Raw genomic sequence first — 27,669 nt, 5'->3', positions numbered from 1 at the left:
TGCATAAACACACACTCTTTCCCCTCCCAAAATCAAATCACTCTCAGGGAACACACCTAATGTTTTCATGTGCAGTCTCACTTGGATTAAATCAAATAAGTGAACAGAACTGAAAATAATCCCTATTCCTCAGCAAAATTAGTCTTTCCTTATTTTCACCACTGAGTGGGTTGTAAGGATGGGTGAAAGGAAGGTGAACAATTTTTAAAAATATTTTGTTTTTTGTTTTCAGTCTGAGTCATGGCAATCCTCTCATACAACATAAGCAGGCTACAAAAAGGCATTGATGGTGCAGTATCTAGGTCAGTCAGTGTGTCTATATATGACCTTACATCCTTGTTGCAGAGTTTCACTATTAGTCATTGTCTTTTTACAGATCAAGTTTTTTTTTTACCAGTGACATCATCCTGTTCAAAACTTGCAGCGTGCACATAAATACCACATAACAGATAACAGCACCCATGGTCCTGATAAGGGAGAGGTCAAAAAGGAGTGGAGATTGTGGTCTTTTAACATTTCAATTTTGGTTGCTGCTAAGCTTCAGAGAGAGGGTGGTTAGCTGGGGAGAGGTGATGGTGCAAAGAGCAAGCAAGTGCCCAATCAGTATATTACAGAAATGAAAGTGACTCTTCTGTAAGGTATGGAGCTGGCTATGAACAGAGGCGAATTAGCACTTTAAGAGCCGTCTTCATGCATAAAGTCCTTGCTGCAGCAGGAAGTAAAATAATCCTAGTCATTTTTTTTCAGCAAGAGTTTTTTATTGCAGACTCCATATTTCAAAAAAAAGGTGAGGAGAAAAAAAACTCGCTGAGAAGCTAATTGTTGGGTATGGGGTGATGGGGACTAAGATAATTGAATCAGAAGACTAAGTGGTAGAAAAGTTGAAAGTACAAAATGGCTGAAAGGAATGGACTAGGGGCAGAATATGTTCTGCTGTAATGTACGTTGTTTATAGCATCACAGAACTGTAGACTAACTTAGGCTGGAAGGGACCACAGGAAATTTCTAGTCCAAATTCCTACTCAAAGCAAGGTCAGCTATGAGATCAAACCAGAGTACTTGGGGCTTTAGCTACTTAGGTCTTGAAAACCTCTCAGGATGGAGATTGCACAGCATCTCTGGACAACCTGTTCCAATGCTTGACTGTCCTCATGGTGAAAAAGTTGTTGCTTACATCAAATCAGCCCTTTTTTAAATTACAATTTATATCTGTCAATTTGTTCTCCCACCATGCACTGCTGTGAAGAGCTTGGCTTTGTCTTGATAACCTCCCTTCAAAGCCTCTCTTATCTAGGCTAAACCAGCTCAGTTTCTTGAGCTTCTTTTTATAGGGCAAATGTCTAAGCCCCTGTCCATCTTGGTGGCCATCCACTGAGCTTGCTGCAGTTTATTGACACAGTCGAATGTCTGGAGTATGGAGTCAAACGTAATGGAGCTCTTCTCAGATAGAAAGTATTCAGAGAGACAAGACTAGGGAAACACCTTAGATGGTTCACTGTCATCTTAATACTTGGAAACAACCAGGAGATGAAGAAAAGCGCAGTATACTATTTAAATATCCTCTGTCTCTCATAGTGGAGACTCTGACTATCTGATCAGACCAGCTTTTGCAGGTTCTAGCTCCACTGAGCATAACATCTATCTCAGAGCCATCATGGAAGCTGATGTGTTTACAAAACACTTCAGCCTAATAGCAGTTGTGCTCCGTAAAAGATTTATTAGATGCATGTGTACTATTTGATCAACCAGCTCAGAAGAGGGATATATAAAATGGTGGTGGGTGAGTGAACAAAGCATCCTCTGAGTTGGCTTATTATGAAATTTTCAAGGTAACAGGTAGGAGATCTGTGTCACCTCCTCTCTTTCTGCTCCAAGTTGAGCACACGAATGAGCTACTGCCTGTACACTTCCAAATGCTGGCCAGCATTTTATCTAACAGTAAACTGGTCAATTTAAAGAGACTAAAGGTTGCAGGCAGCTCCATGCTACTGAAGTAGAATAGGATTTTCCTCCTCTGCTTTAAATTTCTGTTACACTCCTTTCACTCTGAAGCAGCTCAAAGCACTTGGCAACCAATTCACAAATTCCTGTGTACATAATAGAGGTCATGTCATTGCCCATCTTGATTCAGAAGGAAGCATGGCATGGCTCACTGCCTAGTAAAGCCATACAGTTATGTATGGCCTGAAGCAATGCATAGCACGGGCTGAAGTAGAGATGCCTTCCTCAGTCACATGCTTTGTGTGCAGGTTTCTCATGCGGCATGGAATAATATCTGCAGGAGATGGAAAAAGAGCAAATACACCAGAGTCAGTATACCTCCCTCTCCTTCCACTTTCATCTCCTCTGTAGCCTGAAATTGTTCTGGGAAGAGATTATGTACTTCTGAGAATGGCAGTGGACTGCCAGGATATGGGGCCAGGAGGGTTGCATGTTTTCCATTTCACCAGCTCTGTAAACATGTTTTCCCTGAAAGTTAATATAGAGACTGCGAGAGCAGTCTTGCAAACTTGAGTCTTCCAAATGATGCTGCAGCCAAGGAAGCTGGGTCACACGGGTGTATGGGTGGTCTATAGCCAGAGAAATAGAAGATGGCAGTCTTTGGAGATCACATTGGGTGTCAGTTCCTAAAGGACCCATGAAGATCAGGGAAGAAGACATTAGGAGATCTATCCAAAATAATTCATTCCTGCAGTAAAAAACTTCAACTTCCAAGGCAACTGGGAAGGAACTTTGTTTTAAAAAACAACAACAACAAAACAAAACACCCAAACAAACAAGCCCCAAACGAACTCTTCCCTCCAGTGTGGGGTTTCTTCTTGGGAAATATCTGGACTTCAGTGTTTCTCCTATTTTGCAACAAATACCATTTGCATCTTTTTCAGAACAGTGCATGATTTAAATTTTTTGCTGGATTCCTGGAGAACCTACTGGGTATCAAATACCCAATTTAAACATCCTTTTGATTTTAGATGAGTCTCCTGGTATTCCAGGTTCTGTTTGTCTCTGCAGTCCTACACCTTTAGTATTTCCTGTAATACAATTCTTTCAATATCCTTAGTATGCTGAGGGTTCTTCTGGAAGATACAAATAATTACATCCTGCTGTTCACCACATCTGTTTATGAGAAGAAAAACTGTGTTTTCTGCATGATCAACTCTGCTCCAGTAAACAATGTCAGATGTTTATTGCGAAATAGCTACAAATTCTGACTGAAATTGCAGCAACACACATTCTTGAATGCATTGAAGTGCTCTTGGAGGAACTTTCAGCTCTGTGTGGGTGTTAGTGGTCTGGGAAACACTTTTATATCAGTGTTTGATTTAAAACAGCTTCTTATCTATAAGTTGACAAGTCATGCGAATTAGAGGCTTTTTTTACTACTTATAGCTTTTGGAACTGCTAGAACTCTCTGACGGTTATGTCTAAGAGAAAGCCTCTTCTCTTTTTTTTTTTTTTTTTACTCCTTTTGCAAAATTCCTCCACCCAGATATCATAGCGGGTGTGTATTTTCAAGCTTCTCTAAACTCATACTATACCAACCCATTTTGGATTCACCAAACATCTTTAAACTAAAGTGATAAGCAGGAACTACCCCTTGCAACTGTAGCTGTGAGTTGCACTTCACAACTCCATAGACTTCAACTGAATTATTTTAGATTTGGACTGACCAAAGAATCAAAGTTACTGCACTGGGGTACTGAGCTGCACATTAACAGCTAAACACACCAAATCTTTTCCTGCCAGGGCTTGGTGTTAGGTTGCCTCCTTTGGAGAATGCTGGAGAGCTTGATTTTTCAGCTAAATCATGCCTGTTGAGTTTCTTCAAGTCAATGGAAAAATGGTGGAATACTGCCTCATGACTGAGAGAAAACATCTGCATTCACTCCAAGGTGGGATATGAAAACAGAAAAAAACCCAAAAAGGGTACCAACACAGGTATTATACTCTTTAAAAAGTTATACTACATTCAAATAAATGTCTGCTTACTAGTTTTGTTTGCATTTACAGTCATAGGCTGAATATCTGGCTTCAAAAGATTAATCGAAATTATTAAAGCTAGACATCTGATGTTCTGGGGGTTTTATCACTAGGGAGGGCAAATGGTCTATTTATAATTTTCCCCTCTTTCTCCCTCAGTTAATCTCTACAGTACTAAGATACTTTAACACTTCTCCTCACCAGTTTTATTTTGTACCAAAAATAAAGCTTTTATTCTTGCCTAGGGGAGGTTAAGCATTTGCTATTTACAAGTGGTGTGGGGAGGAAAGATGGACCAGGGGTTTTTTTTCTGTCATTTGGTGGGGACATGTGGTAGAAAATAATATTTTAATTAGAAAAAAATACTGCTTTCCTTGTACATGAACTAATTGTGAATTAATGCAAAACTGATCATCTGGGAAGGTAAGAGCTTAGGTGGTGTAGCAACAGATGACCCTTGTAAAGGCATTTGCTTAGTTTATGGAGAGCTCTGTAACAGAGATATTTTTTTTCTGTTACCCTTAACCTGGCCCCATTTTTCCTTGCAGACACAGTTTCCAAAATCCAGAAGAATCTCACAGCACTGTACAGTAGATTCAAGCCAAACATTTGGTTTTGCTCTACTTAAGCACTTAGCTACAAGTGTTTAGTTTCCAAGTTGTAAAGTCTATCTGTAGCCCTCAGATGAGAAAGAATAGTCAGATTATAAGCTCAAGACTGTTTCACATCAGCACACCCTATTTGTATATTCCATTAAGCTTCAGTCAGAAAGCGATATAGAACACACCTATAACCTAACAAAACATTCATCTAGCATTTGCCAACTACTGAGATACCTATGAAAATGAAAAAAAAAACCAATCCCCAGAGCCAAGCAGTGCTCAGTAAACATAACTATTGCATGCTGAACCTCTCAGGTGTGCACTGCCGCAGGCTTAATGAGAGATGGAACCTGTGTCTACTGGGAACATGTCAATATATCAGTATATCAATATCAGTAGTCCTGTCTCATGTTACTATGAGGCCAGAGCAAGCTACTTGTTGAGAAGAAGGCTGTAAAAGAAGCTAACTTTTCAGGAGGAAATGAATACACACACATACACACACACGCAAGTTGCACTTCTTTTTTTTTGTTTTGAAAGACTTTTCTACTAAAAATGATTAATTGTAAATAGGCTGTTTAAATGGTATGCCAGTGGAAGGAATTTGTCTCCTAATCTTTAGAAGTATGTTTGGATAGGTATACTGATGAGAGAACTAAATCTTTGACTGTATAGTTATGTCAAGATGCATCATACCCATGTAAAATGTGTAAAGCAAATTTGAACATTTCTTGCTACTGCTGCTTTTTAGCAACACTGTTATTAATTCAGCCCATCCCTTCCTCCTTTAGGAGGCATAAAGAGGGGCTGTTAAAAGTGTGCAGTTAAGAGTGAAGAAAAAATATTTTCATGTGATGGTGGAATCTCGATACCACAGACATTTGAATGGAAAATGTCTACTTTCATAGAAACGTTATGATGGAAAACCCAATCGCATGCTTTTTTTTTTTCCCCTTCAAAAATATCTGGAGTGGTATTTGATATTTCTTTATTTCTTTCCTTCTCTCTTATAAATTTATATTTATGTATGTGTATGTCTGTATACAAGAAATTGTTCTGGTTTTCAAACAAACCACTTAAGATTCAGTTTTTTGAAAGAAAGTATTTAGAAATTATATTATATTATGATTTCAGCTTTGCAATCATATGCAACAGGCATTTGAATATTCATTTGTAGAACAGTGAGAATGGCAAGAGAAAGGATTCTTGACTGCCCGTGAGAATCAAGTATGATGACTTATTCCTTACACTTTAAATGTTAGAAGAGACTTCTTTGTCCAAACTGTTAGTCACTGCAGTTAAACACAGATGCACAAAAGAAATATTTTGAATCTATGTGTTTTTTTTAATTAGAAGTTCACTTTTAAGCACTGATTACCATGAAACAATCTGACATGCTTATTCTAAAGCAGGCATCCATGTGCTCACAGACTTGTACTGGAATTAATCAGGCCAAACTAACCAACTTTAGCTCTAGATGAAATATGAAGCCCTACCTCTCCAGCCAGAGAAGGCTATGCAAACTGAGTAGCTAACATAATCACCTACATCCTTCCCCTTAAAACAGCGATGATCTTGCAATGACTCTTCCTAACACCAGCATTATCAGCTGTTTGTATTTCATAACTTCACTGTCTTGAAACTACAATTACTCTATCTATTTCTGATCCAAACCCTATTTTTAATCTCAGCTTTATTCAAGCAAAATTCTCACTGCAGCCACAAAGACAGATCAAACTTGGCCTAGGTTTTCTGCAAATACGCTTGCTGTTTGAGTTGCACACTTGGAGAGCTTTAAATTTCAGAAAAAACAGGCCTTGCCAAATGTACTAGGCATGTACTGGAAAAATATGAGTAAGTGACTGCAAACATGCTGCATTCTGAATATCTAAAATGTGGTTTTGGCATTGCAATTCGAGAGAACCCAAGTGAAACCGAATCAAAAATCACTGATAAAGCCAACTTTATGAAGTCAGTGCTCCTTTGCATAAGCATCTTGGCCCTGGCTGGCACTGAGAATGCTGATTGAAGGAGTCAAGATGATTTCAAGAGGGGAAAATATGCAAATCTTTCTACTCTCCCTGCCACCTCAGTACCTCGTATGTTGCTCTGATAGGTTGTTACTGTAGTGTCAAGATTTTTCCAAATACTTGAGCACTCTTCCAGTATCAAAATTGAAAATATCTATCACAGGCATTAATTCTGGAAGATGTATCCCATCAGATAGCACAGTTTGTTAAAAATAAAATCTAAGGGAAGAGAACAATATTCCTTGCAGAAGCTGAAGTTAGGCCCTTCTCCCTGTTTCTTCCTAAAAGGTAAAAAAAAAAAAAAAAGCAAGCAGGGGCAGATGTTCATTTAATTTTTGAGCAGCCCAGTTTTGCTGGGCTCACTGAGTAGCATCAGCTCAGTGCTGCTTCAATTTGCAGTCAGTCATCAATACACAGCTAATATCCAGATACGTATTGCAAAGAAGGAATAAACCCATGCAACAGTCACACAGGTGCATGACTGGCTAGAGAGCTATGTGCAGAAAACCCCTGCAGTCCTGGAGGATATCAAGCTGAGCATGAGTCAGTAGTGGACTTCATAATTCCAGCTATGAAGGCCGACTTCAAACCACATTGCGTTCATGGAAGTGTAGTGAGCAAGTCAAGAGAAGTGATTAGTCTCTTCTTTATGGCGCCTGTAAGGTGGTATCTGTAATAATGTGTTTTGGACCCCAGTACAATAAAGACTGATAGGAGACAGTCCAGCAGAGAACTACCAAGATAATTAGGGGGCTGATAGGCATGATGTACGAGAAGAGACCAAGGGCTGAGTTATTTCATCCTGGAGAAAAGCAGCTCAGCTTTCTCTTGTAACTAGGAGGGGAGCTAACTGCTGTCTTCAACAAATAGGTGGTTATAGAGAAGATGAAGCCACTTTCTGAGGGATGCATAGTGAAAGGATGGGAGGCAAAGGTTACAAGGTGAAGCAAGGGAAATTCCAATTGGATATACAGAAAAACAATCTTTGTAGTAAGGGTGGTTAAGACTAGAACAAGTTTCCCAGAGAGCCAGTGGAATTGGCATTCTTGGAGATACTCAAAACTCAGCTGGACAGGGCTTTGAGGAACTGGATTTAAATTGGAAGCCAGTCATGCATTTATTAGGAGGCTGGACTGCAGACATCCAGACATTGCTTCCAACCCAAATTATTCTCTGAGTCTGTGAAACTCAAGTAGTCTGCTGCAGCAAGAGATTGCCCACCCTGTATCAGGGAAGGCCTCAGAGAGACTTAACCTGTATGATTTTTCTTAGGAGTAAAGAGTTGCCTCACTGATGAACCCACACTATTCTTCAGGAGACGGGAAGCTGGAACCACTGGCAGAGAAAAGATCTGTTGAGAGACTGGATCTTATATGATCTTATATCATGCAGACCCAGAGTCAGCAAACTCTGTTCACCAGGAAGGGGACAACTTCAGCAATTCTGCAAAATTGATATGGCTTGGAGTGGGGGAATTTCTCCTTTCCCTCATGGGATCTCTCTGCATGGATACTTGCTAGTCAGACTTGGTGCAAAGGGCATAATTTGGCCTTGCTGGGAGATCTTAGGAATTACTATAACTTGTATATGTGTTAAGTGGCTGAGGACAGGATTACAGCTAACACGGGCAGGCATTCTTCAGATAGTATTTAGTTGAAAGCAATTATGTTTCAGCACTGCCTTCACTAAGAAAAAGCCATCCCTCTTACCCCTCCTTCCCCTGCCCTCAGTGGGAATATCTTGTTATAGCCTTTTCACTCAAATTCCACACGGTTCCTCTTTCTTGATGCCAGAAGCCAGCCCTTCATACAAAAGCAGAGATTTACAAAGAGGAGACAGGCACCATTGTATCAGTGTGTCCCATGGCAACTTTTTAGCACTCTAAGAGTTTGCACAATCCAAATGATGTTTCTGTTCTTTATTAATATTTCCCAGATGTTTCCGGTTTACAAAGGGAGGTCTGGTCCTTCTTCGTTACAGGCTGTACGCTGTCACTACAGCAAGCCCCCCAGGAGGAGTTCGCAATGGGGTGCTTTGTAATTCACTCAGGCAGGAAGAGCACAGTCCCAATGAGAGGCTGCAGATACAGAGAGTCTAAGCCTATGTAGATTGGTGCACTGTACATGTATATGTGTTGTGCATATATAATAAGAAGTAAGCACATGTTTAATCATACCTATGCACAAAATATTTGTCTACAGCAATGCAATCTAAAAGTACCTCAGGGTTCTGTCCTTTCTTTTGTAACAACAACTATAGCTCTTCATCCCTTCTCTCTTAGGATAAGTTGTTGTTTTAGGACTTATTTTTAGTTCCCTTCAGTAAAGCTTTTATATCATCTTTCTTCTTCATGTGCTCATTATCTTATTCTTATCCTGACGTGTACGTTACGCAAACATGCTCCACATTGACATAACCCCTATTCTGAATATATCACCGCCTTCTCTGCAATGATTTCAGTGGGTGTTGTGGGTTTGTGTGGAACACAGTACAAGGCCGAGTGCTGCTCAGTGCTTACTCCTCTACCTTAAGATTTCCTTTGGATCTTTATCCCTGACCATGGGCTTGAACTTTGAATTGCTAGTAGGAATTGTTCCTAGTAGGAACTTTCTGTAGTAGATTCTATCTGCATTTATTCTGTTTTAGATAAAATAACATGGATACAGGAATGACAGTATTTGGAATTTAGCCTAAACTCAATACTACATTCCCTTAACAAGCTTATCAAAGCTGCTTTGGCATTTTCTGTTTACAAAGGGCAATGACATGTGTCAGAGCTCATAAACCAAATGCATGTTTAAGAGCATCACTGGGCTGGACAGCCCTACTGCTTTTCTGCAGTCTCACAGAGCTATTAGCAATTTGTTTACAGGACAGAAATGTCCAATGGCTAAGACAAGTTGAGAGGAAGCACAGGAAGAGTCCTAATGAGATCCAGAACTACTGTTACCTCAGTAATGTGCTAGCATTCAGCTCAAACTGTTATCAGGATGTAGATTTTTTTACTAAATTTATAATTGCAACCTTAGAGGTGCTATTGGCCATATAAATGGGTATGAAAAGAAGCAGCTCTAAGAGCTAGGGTCATACAGAGGTTTATGTTACTGCAAATAAAGACAGGAGAAAAATATGTGTGGTGTAGCTGTCCAAGCTGTGATCTTCATGGATCTATGAGTAGGCATTCACCCCACAAGTGACAATGCTGTGATACTGATGTTTCTCCTTCACGTGGGTAACTGCTTTCGGAGCTCTACCACAGGCTGTAGAGCTTCACAAAGAAATGAATAGAGAGGTTTAAATGTAGGGACATCAAGCAACCAGGCAGGAAATTTTTATGTTTAATTATGTCATTTTGTGGACTCCTGTATATTCCGTGTCTTTAAAACTCCATGCCTGTTCCCATTAGAAAAGAAGGATCCCCAAGATCCAGAGCTTTCTGACTCACATACTTCTCCAGAGGAGAACAAGCAATAGGAGAGGTGACAGGATGAGGTGCCATTTCTCAAGGAAAGAAAAACTTCAGAAAGAAAAGCAAGATTAAGCTTATCCTCTCCAGTGAGACACATGGCACACTGTCTCCTGGAGTTACAGATTTTTGTCTGAAATCGAAGGTATCCTTTCTCCTTAGCCCATAGATGTTCAGCAGTTTTTCTCACATGAAGGGGAGACAGCCACATACAGAGCTTACACTCCTTTGTATTTCAGCACAGAAGGTGATTATAGTTTGAATGTTGCTTTTCATTGTGGAGTCTAAAATTTTCTGACCTTTGGAGTGACCACAGGTTGCAGAAAATTTAATAGTCACAGTGCCTCAGGTATATTATGCTTACTAAGCCACTGGATTATTAGGAATCTAGGATGACAAGATAGATATGATGACGTACCAATAAAAGAACATTTTAAAATTATTTAACTCTAAATTATAGGTCATTCACGTGTTTTAGTGTTATCAAAATGATATTAAAGGAGAAAGTTCCATCTCATAATAATGCCAGCAAGGAGCTTATACCTCGATGCAGCACATACATATTTACTTAAAGGTCCATTATGAAGAAAGGGAAAAGACAGAAATAAAAAATTAATTGCTTCTATAATTTGAAAGTGCTGTTCATAGGTACAGAATTTTGAGCAGTTTTAAATTCAAGCACCCTCACAAAACCTGAAGAGTTCCCATAAATTTTTCCATATCACGCAGGGATTTAAACGGTCCGTTTCAGAGTTCTACAGCCCAGGACCTCAAGTAAATACTACAAGACGCAGTGTGCTTCCTAGTCTAAAACATGAACACCAGAAAGTTCTGTGACTTTTTCCGATTTTGACTCTGCACAATCCCAGCAAGATCAAGGTGTCTCAGCAAGACTTACTCACTTTCATGCAGTACTGCTCCATCACCTCCGCAGACCATACAGACTCAGCTAGCTCAGCTGTCTCTGCACTACTATGTAGCATAGAAATGCCATGGGATGCCTAACGATGCTAAGGTTAAACTGTGAACAGTGCATTGCTTTTCTCAGTACGGCGCTCTGCAGGCACAGATACCCACTCACTACAGAATCCAACTCTGGTCATTCGTTTTCACCTGCATCACGAATTTTCCCAGAACATGTCAGCTGAAGTGTCTGTGTGGTATTCATAAATATTGTGAAACACATGCACTTTTAAGATCCAAAAGGATTTTTAAATGGTTTGTTTAATTTTGATTGAGCTAACCAAACAGACAAACAAGTTTCACATCATGCCAGCCTGGAAATATATAATCTATTTCTGACTAGCAAATATTTTCTTTAATGAGGCAAATTCTGAACAAAATTAGAAACTTTTCACTAAGGAGGTATGGAAATAAAACAGGATTTCTTTGCCCCTCTGCTTTTTTCCTTTCCTCTTTTTCTGCAGAAGCCATTTAGTCTTATCCAGGCTAAATTCATGCATAGTTCCAGACTGAGGCTTTTAGCATGATCTTCAACTAAAAGGTTTTACTTAGCCTTTGAAATTACTCCAGTTATTTTACGTATATGTCACTGGGTATCTGTTCCTCCCACTTTTGAGATTTAAAGTCCTTCCTTTTTCTGTTAAGAGATCTGCTCTCCTCTAGAAGGAATTCTGGTTAGAAGCATGGAATTTCAATCAAGAGAATAGTTGTGTTTCTCAGGACAGATGGTTAAAGCTACAGGGTTGTAAAAAGCAGTTCATGCTTACATCAGTCACAGACCAGAAATTAAGGACACAATTTCCTAAATGGCCTGGACAGTTCTTACTATCTAAGAGTTTTGCCTTTTCTGTCTCAGCATTCCCTGACAAGTAATTACTTTATCTGTTACACAAATTGTGAAGTATATTGACCGTGCAGGGTCTGCAATTCTTTTCACAGTTTAGTTTTCAATTGAAAAAAAATACCAAGCACTAATAATGGCTTCAATAATAATAGCAGAAGGCATTCACTTACCCGATGACAATGCAGGAGATGGCAGTTCCCAAAAAAGCATAGGTTAAAATCGATCCTAAGTTGCGAAAAAAATGTCTCTGGGGAGGAAAGTTTGAAATAAATTCCATTGTAAAATGGTCAATAAAAGAACATTCAGACCAAGTTGTAACACTGCATATGCAAGTGCTATTTGTTCCAACCCATATCTCAAATATAAGACCAAACAATATAGGCTACATCAGTTATTTTGGAAAATATAGTTAAAGATGATTCATTTTTTGCCTGGTGGAATGCCATCGAAATTCCCTCTTTTATGTATCTGGCCAGATGCTTCAGGATCATAATAGAAGTTCACATTGAAAGTATCTGATGCAAAGAGTGTCATAACCCCATCCCTTGAACAAATTCCTGATCATGCAGTACATAGAACACAGATAGGCTGCTGCCTACTTGCAGTGTCACCAGATTCAAAGTGGTCTCTTCTGAAAACAGGAGTGCCCCAGTGTTATAAACCATACAACCAGATCTTTGCACAGATGCAGCAAGGGAGCAGAATGACATCCATGCATCTTTAACTTGCTTCCATTCCTGTCAAGTTCTTCCCATGCAATATAATAGTTAACTAACTCTTTGCTCTGTCACTGGACAACCTGTTGGATCTACAAAGTAGCAATCACATTCAGTCACTTTTGTAATTTAAGAAAGCGACACATACCTTCTTTAAACTATATCCAGCATGAAATATAATGGGTGGCAGCAGAATATTGAAGAAGATAGAAGGATCAAATGTCATCTGCCAGAAAGGACAAAAGAGTGGGTAAGGACAAATAAAGTAGCATTTAATTTGACAGGATAGGTTTTAATTGTAACTTCTTATCAGGATTCATTGCAGGATCAGCTTCAATATTTGCAGGCCAGAATGTTATTCCAAGTTGTTTTCTTACAAGTATTAATCTGTAGTTCCTTACTGCTTATATATGTAGAATACTACTTGAAAAGTATTCTTTAAAGAAGGAAACCAAGTCATGCATTATTTTACAGGGAACACATACAAGCAGTGTTACCTGTGATAGTATCTGCACAGATTTCAATTTGAGGGTTTTGTGATGGCTTTAATTATTAGCAGCTCAACTAATTTATCAGTAACATCCTTAGTTCCTTGCTGTTTTTTCTATTTCTATATGTGCCGACATTGTAAGTCATATTGTCACGGCAATGAAACTGTAATTTGCTTCTGGTGACACTTATCTATTTCTGTGTTACTGAAGGTGCAACATATCACTGCGTTATGAAATCTGAGAGGCACTGACGCTGTCCTGTTGCCTACACATCTTGTACCTGTTTTATAGTCAAAGGGGTTTCCTTATATCCTCAATAAGCTAAGGACTAGATTCAGCCATTCTGCAAAGAGTAACTGGATTTTCTGCACAGACATAGCTAAGGTGCTATTTGCTTTCAGAACTGAAGGTGTGCTACTGGGTTACTCTCTTCGTGGTTCCTGTTCCAAGCCACTGGCTGGCACAGCAGCAGACACCACTTTTTCCTCTGTTACGCACTTTGTTACACTCAAATGCCTGTGTAATGTCAGCCCCGTTCACGCGAAGCATTTATTTTTGTTTCTAAAACAGCCAGAAACAGTTTATAAAATTCCCATTAAAATTTTAAAAGTAATGCTAGAAGGATGTTAGGCAAGGCAAAAAGCTCCTACTCCAGCTGTTGTCGGTACACTGTTCATATTTGCACAGAGACCAATGGCAGTCACTGCAGTTCATGACAAGTAGCTTTCTATAGAACAGAATCCTGTTTAAAACCACAGTATTGCGTGAGAAAAAAATATTTCAATAAGCCTGTGTACTGTTCTGTCAGCAGGCTATATTATACCAATGCTTTTAAAAGACAGGATGTAATTAATGCAATGGCTTGCAGCTCCTTTGTTCAGATAAAGTGATATTTTAAGGCTACAGTATTCGAGATGAATTATTTAGCTTCAAAAGAGTAAGACCTGCCTGCAAAATTACTTCTGCCTTCTTACTAACAGACAGCTTGATTTGATAAACAGGAAGTGAGAGCTCAGCCTTTTTTCCCATTCTGCTTACTTTGGATTATAAAGTTGAAAAAACCTAGCTGGCAAATAATGTGCCAGCAACTTTAACTATGCTGGTAACTTCCTTGAAAACATGATAGAAAAACAATTTTCTTCACTTATGAGCTAACAGCCTGAAATGTTAATTTTGGAATTAATTCAGCAAATACTTTAAAATATTTTTTCGACAGGCATCAGAAATCCTGACTGTATGTTTTATTATTCAAAACTGTGTTCTAAAGGATACATGTTTGTAAGTCATGGCAGTTTATTCTTTCTGATAAACACACTTAGTAAACTCTTATACTGAGGTCAAAAGGGAATTACAGTTGTACAAAAACCAGAACATGGTGTGATAATGTTTTCTGTTTTTTATGTTAGTGCTTTTGCCAGTTAGGAAGGCTGCCAGGCATTGTTATTGTCTCCTAAATACTGTTGAATTCGTCCCTCTTTCCTTTTTTTTGATTTATTTTCTTTTTAAGAGAGCATTTGCCAGATAATTTTAAAGGAAAAAGAAGTGAAAATCCAGGCAGGCTGAAGCCTCTCCAGTAATACAGAGAAACCCACAATTCGCAGTTGAGACTTTTAAGAATCCTCCAGCAAAGTGAGACTATAGAAAGAAGATTGAGCAATCCCCTGTAAGGGCAACAGAAAGTTCTGTGCGAGTTAGTGCTCCTCCTTTCTCCTAACACAAGTCAGCTTCAGTATACCAGGTTTGATGAAGATGTTCAAATGTATTGGATTAGTACATATGCCTTGGAAACTAAACACACATTTTAACTTAGACAAACCTCCTGCAACCAACTGGCAGGAAAAAGGATGAAGATTCAGCAAAATCTGACTAGTCTGACTGCCACAGTATTTTCCTGTCTCCACCCACCGCAGCTCTAGTAGTCCTTGACAGTCTAGTTCTTTCTTAGAATGGCAAGAGTCTGGCAGTGAAGACAGACAGGCACACAATGGTGCTGCATCAGCAAGGAATTTGAGCAGATTGTTCAATCTAATTCTGCTGAGTTCCTAGTGTACGTTCTAAGCATAACTTAGAAGTTTTTGTAATGATAACCACTATAATACACAGGAACATGTATTACTGTGCTAGATAAACCATAACCCTTGGAAAAAAGCGAAAAAATATATTCCAATATTGTAAAAAAACTACTGGTAAGGGCTTAGAAGCTTCATGTGAATATGTGATGTCATTGAGCATAAAATCTAGGTTTTAAAAAGTCCCTCTGCACTCATGAGTTCTTTAAATTGCTGTCATTTTTTAAGAAAGTGAACATTACAAGAAGTAAATATTGCAGGGTGGGGGGGTGGGGAGAATATACTAACAAAGTAAAATATTTTAATTGTTACATACTGGAGAACAGAAAATGCCATGACATTGTAAAAGACTGTAAACTTGCTCCCACACTTCCCCTTTTGCATCCAGCCTGAATTGCCACAATGCTGACTCTCCAAGCTTGGGGACAGCCAGTGAAACCCCCGCTGAGGACCACTGCAGTAGTGAATGAATGTATGAGAATGCTGTAATGCGTTTAAGTGTTATAAAAAACACCACTTATCTATGGAAGTTTACATATTTACAAGTTTATATTTTGTAAAATGTTTAGAGTTTGTAGTCTGCTGTATACAGGAGGTAAACCTCCCTTGCATTATGCTGCCAGAGCAAGTCACTTATAAGAGAGAGGACAAAGATATCAGTGGGGTTTATAAAGTTTTGGTGGTGATGAACCCAACGTAACAGCTTCACCTGCAAGTGAACTCTGTGTCTGCAGGAGGTGTGACTGTTATCTAAAAGAGTTCAGGCAACTATTCTGCAAGCATACAGCCAGTTGAATGCTAAATGATGGTCAGGTTTCTACTGCACCCTTTCTGTTCTCCTTCTTCACTTACACTTCTCACCCTAAATTTAGAATAGCCTCTCTCTCTGTGTCACATTTTAGCTTGAAACTTGTTTTCCTCTCTCAAGGGAGTAAACAGAAGAAATATCTTACACAGTTTAGAACAAAAAGAGGATAGGTTTTACCTTTTGAAGCATTGCATTGCCCTGGTGACCATTGACATTGTGGTTGCTGATCTCTCTTTTGTATTGGTATTCATAGACCTGATTAGTTATGTTAATAAGTAGAGTGGATGGCCCAGATTTCAGCTTTTCACATTCATAAACAGTTCCACTTTCAACATCTGATGCTTTTGTTGCATATCGTATAATTAATCCCATTACAAGGCCTGGAGAGGGGAAAAAAAACCCCAACAAATCAGACGTTCAGGTACTTTTAAGGATCTGATGCTACACAATTACTGATTTGGAGAAAAATGAACTCTATTAAAGCTAGGACACCACATTCTCAGTGTTTCCACCTTCACAGAGGTACACCTCACTCAACACTTTATGGATGACCATAAAATATTCTCCCAAAACGGTCATTTCATTAGAATACAGATATGAGTTTGACATATGCTCAGTTGTGCTCTTATTTTTGTGATCCAGTTGCTGGAATCACTCTGACACAGTCTCAATCACTGAATTTTCAATAGATATATAGAAAAGGGGGATGCCTGCATAACTAATGCACTGTACTGAGCATACAAAAATCATCTGTGCTTTTGGTGATTTTACACACTTCATTCATGGGGGCAAAATGCTGACACAGTATCCTTAGGCACATTCTGCTTTCTGTAGAAGGCTGTATGTTTGAGACTGGGAAACATGGGAAAATAAAAGCAGAGAAAAGGAAGGGAAGATAAAGACTGGGATTAATTGATTTGATTATCTACAATTTAGGACTCTTAGACAGACATTTTGGCTCCCTTTACAGTTAATGGAGAGGAAAATGTACTTCTGCAATTGTCCTCTGGAAGGTACGCTTTTTTGTGTTGGTTCTAGTGGGAGCGTGCATGGTTACTTCAGGAGAGGTGACTAATATTTAGCCAGATAACATTACTGAGATTATTTCCACTCTGAGAGACTTGGATTTGGTTTCAAATTTAATTTCCATTCTTCTTTTATGTCCTATGTGCTTTAAGTCCTATATATATGATGAACAGCTTTACAGTTACTAATTATGAACATGTTCATAAAATGCTAAGAATACTCAGATTAAATATTGATGGACGACATCTAAACATCTAGATAGGTATACTTGCTAATGAAAGATAAGAAAGAATAAATTATAGGAAATAGCTGATAAGATTCTGAAAAATATGATGTTAATTTTTATCCAGTAATCAGATGCCATGGTGATAAAAGTGATCATAAATGCCTAGAGACATAAATAGGATGTCTTTGTTATTGTCACATTTTCCCGTAACGGAGACTCTCTGAACTGCAGATTTCTAGCATACACGTAAGGCAAGTGTGTAGCTTCCTGGACTGATGCTACAACAGAGTAACAGCTGTACTGCTTATTTAGTAGGCATATGCATTTATGCTTGTTTTGTATCTGTTGTTTAGTATTGTTTTAAATGGTAGAGGATTTAGATAAGCAGTAGAGAATCCCAAGGCCACTTTCTTACGTTATACAGCATTTCTGCAATAAATCAGATAATAAATCTAGCTGTAGTACAAGACAATTCCTCAAAATTTTAGAGGAAAACATGTATGGGAAAAGGGAAGCAAGCACTGCACATGCTACTATGAAATATGACTTCTACAATGGTTAGCCCCAGATGTCCAAAATCATGAGTCAGAACCCAGGAAACCATTAATTAGTTAAAACAGTCAGGGTTTTCATCTTATTTTTATTAGATTTCCTCTAGAACAACCACATATTTAATTTTCAAATTCAATTTCAAATACATTAAAAATTCAACTTCATTTGATGCTTGGACAAGGCTTGACGTTTTCTTCTCATTTTCTGGGATAGAAAACTTTTAGTTATTCCTTTACCATTTTTGTTCCTATCACTCCATATTTTAAACTATAGCCTCTGTTGCACTTCTGTTATCAGCTTTTACACAGACTTAATCAGCTCAGGTAACAGAAATATTTTGCAGATGTCCACCAACGCCTGTGCAAGAACGCTGGCAGAAAAAGACTACTCAAGAACAGGAATATTTCGCAACACAGTTTGCTAGAATCAGTATCAGGTCACAAGATGGAATAGGTTTTGAATAGTCAGGAGAAAGAAGTGTTTGGTTAGATGAATGTGCCATGACAACTTGTTTACCCATCCCATTGTCTCCTCTCATTTCCCTTTTCTCTCCTGCATTTTCTCTGTCTGCTTACCAAATTTCCCTGTATGTCCCTCATTATCTTTCCCGCATATGATTCTTCTGTGCTTGCCCAACTTCTTGTCTTGCTGCATTTCCTGGTCTCTAACATTTACCTCTTTGTTTACAGCATCTGTCATACTAACCTGCCTTTTTCTGGATAGATTTATCTAGACCCTCACGCTACGTCTTCCAAAATTATGTAGGACAGTAATCTTTTTTTCTGCTAGCCTTGTTTCTGTTATACGGGCAACAATGAGCATCATGCTTATTGGTACAAGTAACAATCTTCTTGCTTTCAGAATGGCAACATGGAACTGCTCAAGGGAGATCAGTGGAGAGCAGCTGACGTTGCCTTTACCGTCTCTATTGTACAGCCAGGTGGACTACTGTGTCGTACGACATTCCGAGATTCCTAGTACGTGTGTTACCTTGGCTAATATAGCATGAAGTTTGAACCAAATTCTGTTTGATAGTTTTAAAAATGAAAATGAATGTTCTCAATTATAGTCATGCAATTGTATTGAATTGTTCAAGGGCAAATTGTTTCAACCTGCAGTGTCAAGTTTAGACTAGGAGTAGAGGACTCTTCTTATTCTGTATTCTGAGAAGATATGTTATCTTCAGCTGTAGTCTCAAACTGCCTCTGTAGGAAATTTTCTGGAATGCAAACAAATGCAAATATGGTAGATCCTAGTCCTGCAAGATAGCTCTTGAGTATAAATAAATCCATTTGCAGAAAAGGAATATTTCAAAAATATGATCACAGTAGCTGTACAGAAATAAAGATCAACACTGACTGAGATTTACAGCTGGAATTCAAGTTTGCCTTTTGGGTTTTTTTCTAACAGCTTTAGATCTTATCTTCTGATGGAGTCCAGATCCAGGTAATGTACAGAGCCACACAAGTAATAATGATAATGAAAGAACAAGGAAATTGTGAGAGTATCCAACAGCATACACATATTGGAGAAATTACTTAGAGAAGATTCTAACAATCGATATTCTTAGGAAATCAATGGGGATTTGAGGTCCCTGTAGCTCTCAAGGAAATTCTATAATGTATCAAATTTGAACAAAATGTGGACGGGATCAATAATGATGGGTTGATTCAGAATATTCTCAAATGCTCTATGGAAGGTTCAGATAAAGACAACTGCTATCACTACACTGTGAGCAAGAGGCAATATAAATGATGGGATTGTATTCTTCCTTCAATAATAATAGATGTGCCAAAGACCCTATATAAAACTCCCAGTGAATTAAAAATCTGGGAAGAGTGGATTTAATATTTTAGTAGGTGTATCATTTATGGAATGCACTTTCTGCTTTAAATCATTATATAACATTTCTTTCATGATAGAATTCAGGAGCCCAGATCATATTCTAACAGAAATAATTCATTTTTAAATAGGTGTATAATGTACTCTCCACTACTTCCCCTTCCAAACTGAAATAATGCTTTTGTAATGTATCTTCTGAAACAGTCTTTATAGTTCATTTAACGAAAAAAAGTTTGGGAAATATCATTTGGATGTGTCTACTATGAAAAAAGACTAATAATTTCTAACTTCCTTGCAGTCAGTGTTTTGAAGCAGAAAAATTAAACATGAAAATTTTCTCACAAAGTTCTACGGACTTTGGTACGTAAAAACATACCTTCTGTACAAATAGTTCTGATTTCATAGGGGCACGCACAGAAAGCCTGGCTTTACCGTGTAAGTCTAGGAATTTGGCAGTTAAAACTCCCTGAAGATGAGTCAGGTGTGATGCTGCATCTGTTACCCGACATCACAAGTAGATATTGTACTAAGGTACTGGTTAGCATGAGTAAAATGTTTCAAATGGTATTACATCTGTTAAGAATGCAGCTAACTGTAAATGCAAACTCTTATGCAAGGCTAAACTTGAGTGTACTAGCACAAAGTAGAGTACCTATCTTGTATTCTAGGAGTCCAAATCCAGTTATAAATGTTTTCATCTCAGCTTCCCCTTATTTAAGACATTTTCCTTCAAAACTAGTAGCAAGGTTTCATTTAATTCATGCTTTAAGCATATTTATTTAAATCCAAGATTGAAACAGAAAAGGATGTAACTGATATTACAGATTTCTTTTAAAAAGTCTCAATTGTCCTTTGAAGTAAGATCTTGCAGCAAAATCTCACTTTACAGCTCAGTCATGTTTCAACTGAGGGCAATGCTTGTTTTCCAGGTTCTTCAGTGGAAGCAGGATAAAATCCTTAATCATAGGTGAGAGCATTGGAAGTGATTTCTTAAGTCACTCATGCCAGACTCCTGAGCTAAACAGGACTGTTCTTTCCCCAGGATTTTATTTAGTCAGCTGTTAAATGCCTTCCTTAATAATGACACTCAGGCATGCAGTTTTAGCCATGACTTGGTTTTCCCAAATATTTTAGAATTTCTTCCAAATTTCTTTGTTTGCCTTAAGAACGCTATTCCTCTCTTCATCCACCCACGACAGAATGTCCGTTTCTGCCTTGATCATTATTTTCCCATGCTTTCCTCTGAATCCTGACAATCTCTCCTCATTATGAATGCTGTAGTCAAGAAGACGTAGTAGTACTCTTCATTATTTTATTGAGGGCTGGAGATTCCTCTTTCTGGGACTTGGTACATCCATTCCTGCCTTTGAGAATTAGCAGTATTCAGAACACACTCATATTCGGAAGGAAACTACAATTATTCCACACAAGAGGCATAATGGATTTAGGAGGCATAAGAATCATGTTGCCTAATCATTAGACACCTCCACCGAAGCTGAATAGAGAACACTGATATGTGCCTCACTTCCAAACATGCTGCATGGGATCCTCAGAAGAGACTGAGGAAGGGCTACTGTGAGTCAGCTTTCCCATGGCACACCTGCCAAGAGCTGAACAATTCGAGGGAAGCAAAAAGAGTGGTAGACCTCCAATCCCACCCCTCCAATCCCCTCAAAACTTCAGGAAGCATCTCTAACCACTACAACACAAAGCCATTTCTTCTGAGTGCTACAATGACTCTGTTCATCCTTTTTATGTTTTCCTTCCAGTCTGATCAACTAGTCCCACAGAGCACAACTCTGAAGGCAGGTGCGTCTTCAGTCAGCCTCACCTCCACCCTAACAGGTACCACACATTCCCTAGGGGTGACAACTATTCAAGCTGAGAACAATTTCAACTAAAGTTGCTAATTAACCTAGCAGATCAAAGGCACAGATTGTATTGGTGGGTTACTGGTGGGATTTTTTTTGTTTGTTAGTTTTTTTGTTAAAGTTTAATTCTGGCTGCCCACCTGCAGGAGTGCTTTAGCCTCTTAATCAGAGGTAACTGGTGGCACCTGTATATAGCCTTGATACCTAAATTTTGGGGAAGAGGGGCAATTTGGATACTCCCACTCAGTTTTTCATTGTGCTAGCTCTAGGCTATTCCCCCACTCATGTGGAGGCCCATGACTTATGTATTATATGGGGAATTTGGCACCTAAAGTTTTATGACTGAAGTATCTAAAGATATCATGCCCTGAGGCAGCTGGCTAATAGGCACTTAAGTCTTTTATTGTCTAGTACTAAAAGGCTATCTTCTGGGGTTGGGTGCTAAGAGAGAGGCCACCTACCCTTATTTGAGAAAAGTGGTATTCAGTTTTTGTTACTGTTTGTGTAGATAATCTACCACACTAATTCTGACTATGCTGTTGTATAGAAAATTGTGCTGACAATGTATATAAAGGATGCTCTTCCCTTTCTGGGTGGCACAAAGTTACTCTTTCATATTCACCTGCCTCTGTGATATACAGAAATCAGTAAGTTAAGTTGAATTTACTGTTTGGGGTCTGTTTGTCAAACCAAGCTACAGCATGCAGAGAAACTTGTTCTCTGAGATACTGGAAAACAAAAGAATGAATGAATAATCAGGTAAGTCTGTATTCTTCTTCATTGTTTGTGAGTGATTTTTCTGCTGTTGTCAAAACAAACAAAACAGCTTGAGTGTATAAATAGTTTCAAGCTAAATGCCTTGAAATGTATATATATATATATATGTACACATAATATTTTTGGTGAAATAATGTTGAATTCCTGTTGAATTAATTCTTGTGAATTAATTCTAGGCTATGCTAAATGCTTTGTTGTTTTTTTTTTTTTTCTTCGCAACTGCAGAAAAATTTTTAATATAAATATAGCTGTATTTAGTGTTGAACCACTGCTTTCATTAAAAAAAAAATGCATCTCAGTTTTTAAAGTTTCTAAATGGACAGTTTTCCAGTATGGGCTTTTTTTTTAGCTGGAACTATTCAGCCTAAATCTGCATTTTCCTACAAAGCTTATGTAAAAAAAAACCCAAAACAAGCCTTTTATTTGTTCTGTACTTTAAATAGAACTTTCTATCAGGCTGTTCCTAGTGTTCAGTTTGTGTCTGTTCAGCACTTTGCAGTAACTGTAAAACTTCTTCCTGTTTTTGTATTTCTGTGTTGGTTTTTTTGCCCCTGGTCTTCCTCATATTTCACTTTCTCCGTCCTTTTCACTGCTATACCCCTAATGGTACGCTGTCTTTATAAGGAATACAGACCCATCTATAATGCTGTAGGACAGAGTCTGCAAATAAGAGGCTATATTCTTTTATCACTTGGAGTAAAATTATCTGTTTCTTGTGCTGCTATTCATGTATCTAGCAAATAGCTCAATAGGCTGCAGTAAAGCAAACTGTAAGGCAGAGACTTTTGGTTTGTACAAAACAGGTATAAAGCAGAATTGTTCTGATAACAAAGGCAAAAATAAACGAGGGCAGGATTTAGCTCGCTGTCAGTGCTTGGTGAAGATTTTCTCCCGAAAATCTTTGGGCCTGATACCTCTATTGTGGTCTCTGAAATTCCACTTTCTTTTCATTATTGCTGTTCCACAATGCTAAAGATACCTAAACCCATATCTAAAGTTTCCAAGGATAAAAAGGACATCATCAGCTTTTTGGATCCTATGAATAAGCTTTTTTTTCCCCTGTTCGAAGGTTGCCATAAATAATGCAAGACTAAATAGATATTTACAATCATGAGGAACGTTTCCTTTGTTCATGAATGTTTTAATAATTCAAAAGCTCTGTACTGCTAGAGCACTGATCTCTTAACTGATCAAAAGAATATCATGAGCTGGGCAGGCAGCAAAATAGAACCGAAAGATAGATAAAACTAATTAAATACTGATTTATTTGTGTAATGTTGTATTCCTCCATATTTTGTTTCTATTTTGATAGGCTTTTGTCTAAATAGTCAATAAATGTCATCAGCTGCACATGGGAAACAGCACAATAGTGTAAAGGAAGCTACTATAGAAGAGTCACCCATGTAATAGGAAAAGCGTTGTCATAATTTACAAGTTGATCATAATGAATATATTGCACAGTGTTTCATGGTTTTCCTTTTGACAGATGTTAATAGAAATGCAACACGCAAATGTATTCTCAGTAATGCTGTGTAGCTTTTACCCCATAAAACTGTTAAACACCAGTCTAGGTGATATTTGACAATGAAAACCATTGCATTTAACTATCGTGTGATGTGTATTTCGGTCTCAGCTGATTCAGCTGAAGTGTGTTTTCTTTGTGCAACAGATTGCAAGATTAGAAAAAGGGCATATTATCAAATAAATATTTTTTCACAACTTTAAAATAAATGCAAGGCAGATGAGAATTAAGAGATCCCACAGACTTCCTCACCCAGGTGTTAGGGCCTCAGTGACTGGTTTAATAGAAGAATTTCTTGTTTACTTGCTTCCTTTCAAAGTATCAAGTTACTTGCGAAGATAGTAAGTGAGCTAAGAAGATGAAATAGCCTGTGTTTTTGACATTTCATACAGTTAATTCATCTAATGAAACAGTTTGAAAGGAATACAAGGAAGACTGTGATCTTCAGCTGCAGTCCTCCTATGGAACTGAGATTGTCTTAAAATGCTTGATGCAGAAAGAGCAAATGAAGCTTTTGTTTCAAAATGTAGGGGTCAGTTGCCTTTTCTGTTGCAGGCTTGCACTTGAACCTCTGTAGGGCTTTTTGCATGCAGTGTGCCACGATAAACAAAAGTTCTTCAGATTATGCAATCTTAACAAAACCAGTTTTGGGTACTATACTGGTAGAGTATGTGATGTGCATAGAATGAGTCTGAGTCAAAACAGGCTGGCATTTAGATATGTAATGACTGAGCTGTTGATTTATATCTTCCATTTTGACAGTGTTACCCTCCTATATCTGTTTTATGGTAACTGAAATGGAAGTCACACGCTTTCTCAAAGTGAAACAAGAGTAAGAGAGAATGACAAGAGAAATCATTATACATGTAAGTGTATACCATTAAACTAGTGAGTACTTCTTATCAGTGGACAATGCAGAGCGTTCTACATGACAGTGATACGCAGTATTGCAAAACTTTGTAAAAGAAGATTAGAACTAGACAGGCAAACTGAAATTACAGTACAGTGACAGCATTTAGAGAAGACTTGAGAGAAGCATTCTTCATAGTCTGTTTTTCAAAAGCATAGAGAAAAACCAAAAGAAAAATCTCAAGATCATTTAAACTTCATTAGACAACATGGCTGGATCCACAAGGCTCCTTATCATAATACCTTTGAATGTTATACAAAACAAGCACGGAAAATAAGCAAACCAAATAATCTCTTTCACTGAGGGCATCTCACTCTTTTGAGAACAGTAAACTCCCTAATTCCCAAGGTGTCATGCAGTGTCTGGCTGCCCATAGAGGAACATAACACACATCGTGAGGATAACCAGCTCATGATAGTTGCTTCCTTAACGAGCCAGCCTCTAGCTACTTCATGAGAGATGCTGTTATATTATTATTTTACTGTACAGTTATGGAGCTGATGACATTTCATTCAGCACATTTTCTGAGCTTTGTCAGCACTTGATCTCAAGTGCCTGATCATAAATATGCGACTAGTCCCATGTTAAGCTGGCACTTGAATTTATACTCACCATAAAGCATAGCTCCTCCAGTTTCATGCAGAAAGCGGAATCGATGGTTTTTAAACAACCAAATTGTTAATATTGTAAGAATGAGCAGAAAGTTAAAGACTAGCAACTCCACGGCTCCCTGATGATAAAACTGATCTTCATCTTTCACTGATACATATTTCTTCAACTTCTCCATTTCATTCCCTTTATGGAAAATGCGTGCAAAATAAAAGAAAAAAAATCATAGGAAGGAAAGTGTTATCACCTTTGGTACAAAACAGTCCAGATACTACAGAAATTCACAGCAAGCACATCTGTTTCATTTGCAGCCTCAGGGTAAAGTGCCCCAGCTCAGAATTCAGCTGGATTCTAGTTACAGCTTCCTGTTTCTCTCTTAAAGCTGCCCTGTCTCATTTTTTAACGTTATGGTTGCATCGCTGGACTGCGCTTGCTCCAGCTGTAGATGCAAAAATCACCTACAAGGCTCAGGCTCTGTCAATTTCTAAAATTTTGTTGTAAAACTTAAGCTGTGTTCATAATGTTTGTTCCTGTTGTTTACAGCATAACCTATATCCTAAAAATTATATTTTGTCTTGATAGCTTAAGATGGAAAAACTGACATTAAAAGAATGGCATAGCAACCTTCACTACACTTTTGAAATTTAAAAATCTTTCCTCTTTCCTGCTTTTAAATGTAAATGACATATAATAAAGGTGGCACTTTACTATGGTGCAAATACAGAAGAAAACAAAACAATGAATCTTTATTTCAAGATTTAGGCCTTGAACTTGTATTGATCTTGCAGGAAGATTGAGAGATCTCTGTAAAAGCAAAGGTCTAATTACCTAGAATTAAAAGCACTTAAGAAACTCTATGAAATATAATAAAATGCAGTGGAATTTACTTTCCATTATTTCTGCTGTTTGTGTGTTTTCATTTATGTTACTCAATTAAGCCAGAAAAACAGTATAAATTATTTACTATTTATAGCTAATACTCATAGAAGCTTTTCTGTCCAAGCCCAAGGCTGCAATATGTGTATTATACTGGAGGATTCCAAATAAACTCTTATTTTAATAAAAAAAAATCCTGATTCTGCTTGTCATTAAAAAAGGATGATCTTGTCATTCTTTTTTGTTACAATGTCATAACATTTTGTTTTTTAAAAACATTTTGGGCCAAACTAATCTGTACAGTATCCATTCCAAATCAGGTATTTGTCAAAGATTAATAAAATAGAAATAAATACCTAATATCCATACTCTCAGTAATTTCAGGGCTGTAGCTCATAACAGCATGAGTGTTCCTAAGGAGGCACTGTTGCTTCAATCTACTCTGTCCTCTCCACTGTTTCACTATCTTCTCTCCTTTGTGTTTCCCTCATTTTCTCTTTTTGTAATTTTACCTGAAAATTTGCAAACATAGTCAGGATTATTTAAGTCTAAACTGTATTTCTGAACTGATTATCAATGGAGTCTCTGTGAGATGAAAAGTTGGCAAAAAAACAGCTGACACTTCCCAAAATTAATGAGCTCAATTTCAAGTTAGGATAAAACTTTGATGTTGACCTGTATTTTTTGGGGAATCATTCAGTACTGTATTTTGAATGACAAAATAATGTATAAGGGAATTAGGTGTAGCAATTTCAGTATACAACTGATGCAACTCTCTTCTTCAAATGTTAGTCACATAGCTAAGGCTTATAGCTGTTATATAGGAGAAAAAGAAAAAAGACAACTTGATTTGGATATCCTATTCACAGTTTAGAAATTACAGTGACCTTAACGTTGTGAGACTGATCATTCATCTTCAATGTGAAAGTATTAAAAGCAAAGCAAAAATAATTTGAAAATAACCACATTCAGTATCTACCACAATGAAAAACAAAGATTTATTTTTTATGAAAATCGGAGTTCTTTGCTACCCTTGTCAAATAGGTAATTTGCAGGCATTTATAATAAAATCAATGGAAAAGAAGCATGAAACAGTGAAAGGAGGTAATTTTATACTGAGAATCTCACTGATTAGACTATTCACCTCAGATTTGGGAGATCAGGTTCAATTCCCTTTTCTATTTGAATTTACCTGAACCCATATTTCTCACCAGATGAGTTCCTCACTCTTACTGCTAGAGCAGTTGTAGTACAAAATATTTGAAACACCTAAGTGTAAATTTCCCAAAGCTGCATTTCCCCTTTTGCAAAATAGGGTTATAATTCTGCCCTATCTCACAAGATAATCTGCTGCATGTTTGTGACACAATCACACACTATAGCAATTTGCACCATGGAGCTTAAATGGAAACAAAGAATTTTAGATTTAGTATCAGATTTGGATAATAAACATATTTTAATTTATTGACCCATAACAGGAGGTGAAAA

General features: G+C 37.8%; 1 protein-coding gene across 1 annotated transcript in view; it reads right to left on the bottom strand.

Moving 5' to 3' along the window:
* Positions 1 to 25,602, bottom strand: part of SLC9A9 (solute carrier family 9 member A9) — a 210,455-nt gene extending 184,853 nt beyond the window's left edge. Inside the window, exons 1-4 of the mRNA XM_068406383.1 lie at positions 25,309 to 25,602; positions 16,148 to 16,350; positions 12,751 to 12,828; positions 12,057 to 12,133 (exon numbers count right to left, since the gene is read on the bottom strand). Of these exons, the coding sequence (XP_068262484.1) occupies positions 12,057 to 12,133; positions 12,751 to 12,828; positions 16,148 to 16,350; positions 25,309 to 25,483 (533 nt within the window). The 5' untranslated portion in view covers positions 25,484 to 25,602. The remainder of the gene's footprint in view (positions 1 to 12,056; positions 12,134 to 12,750; positions 12,829 to 16,147; positions 16,351 to 25,308) is intronic.
* Positions 25,603 to 27,669: the final 2,067 nt, after the last annotated feature.

The sequence above is a fragment of the Nyctibius grandis genome, chromosome 8 (assembly GCF_013368605.1).
Source record: "Nyctibius grandis isolate bNycGra1 chromosome 8, bNycGra1.pri, whole genome shotgun sequence".
Taxonomy (NCBI): domain Eukaryota; kingdom Metazoa; phylum Chordata; class Aves; order Nyctibiiformes; family Nyctibiidae; genus Nyctibius; species Nyctibius grandis.
The sequence above is the reverse complement of the archived record's forward strand: the minus strand, read 5'-3'. Positions and strand labels throughout refer to the sequence as shown.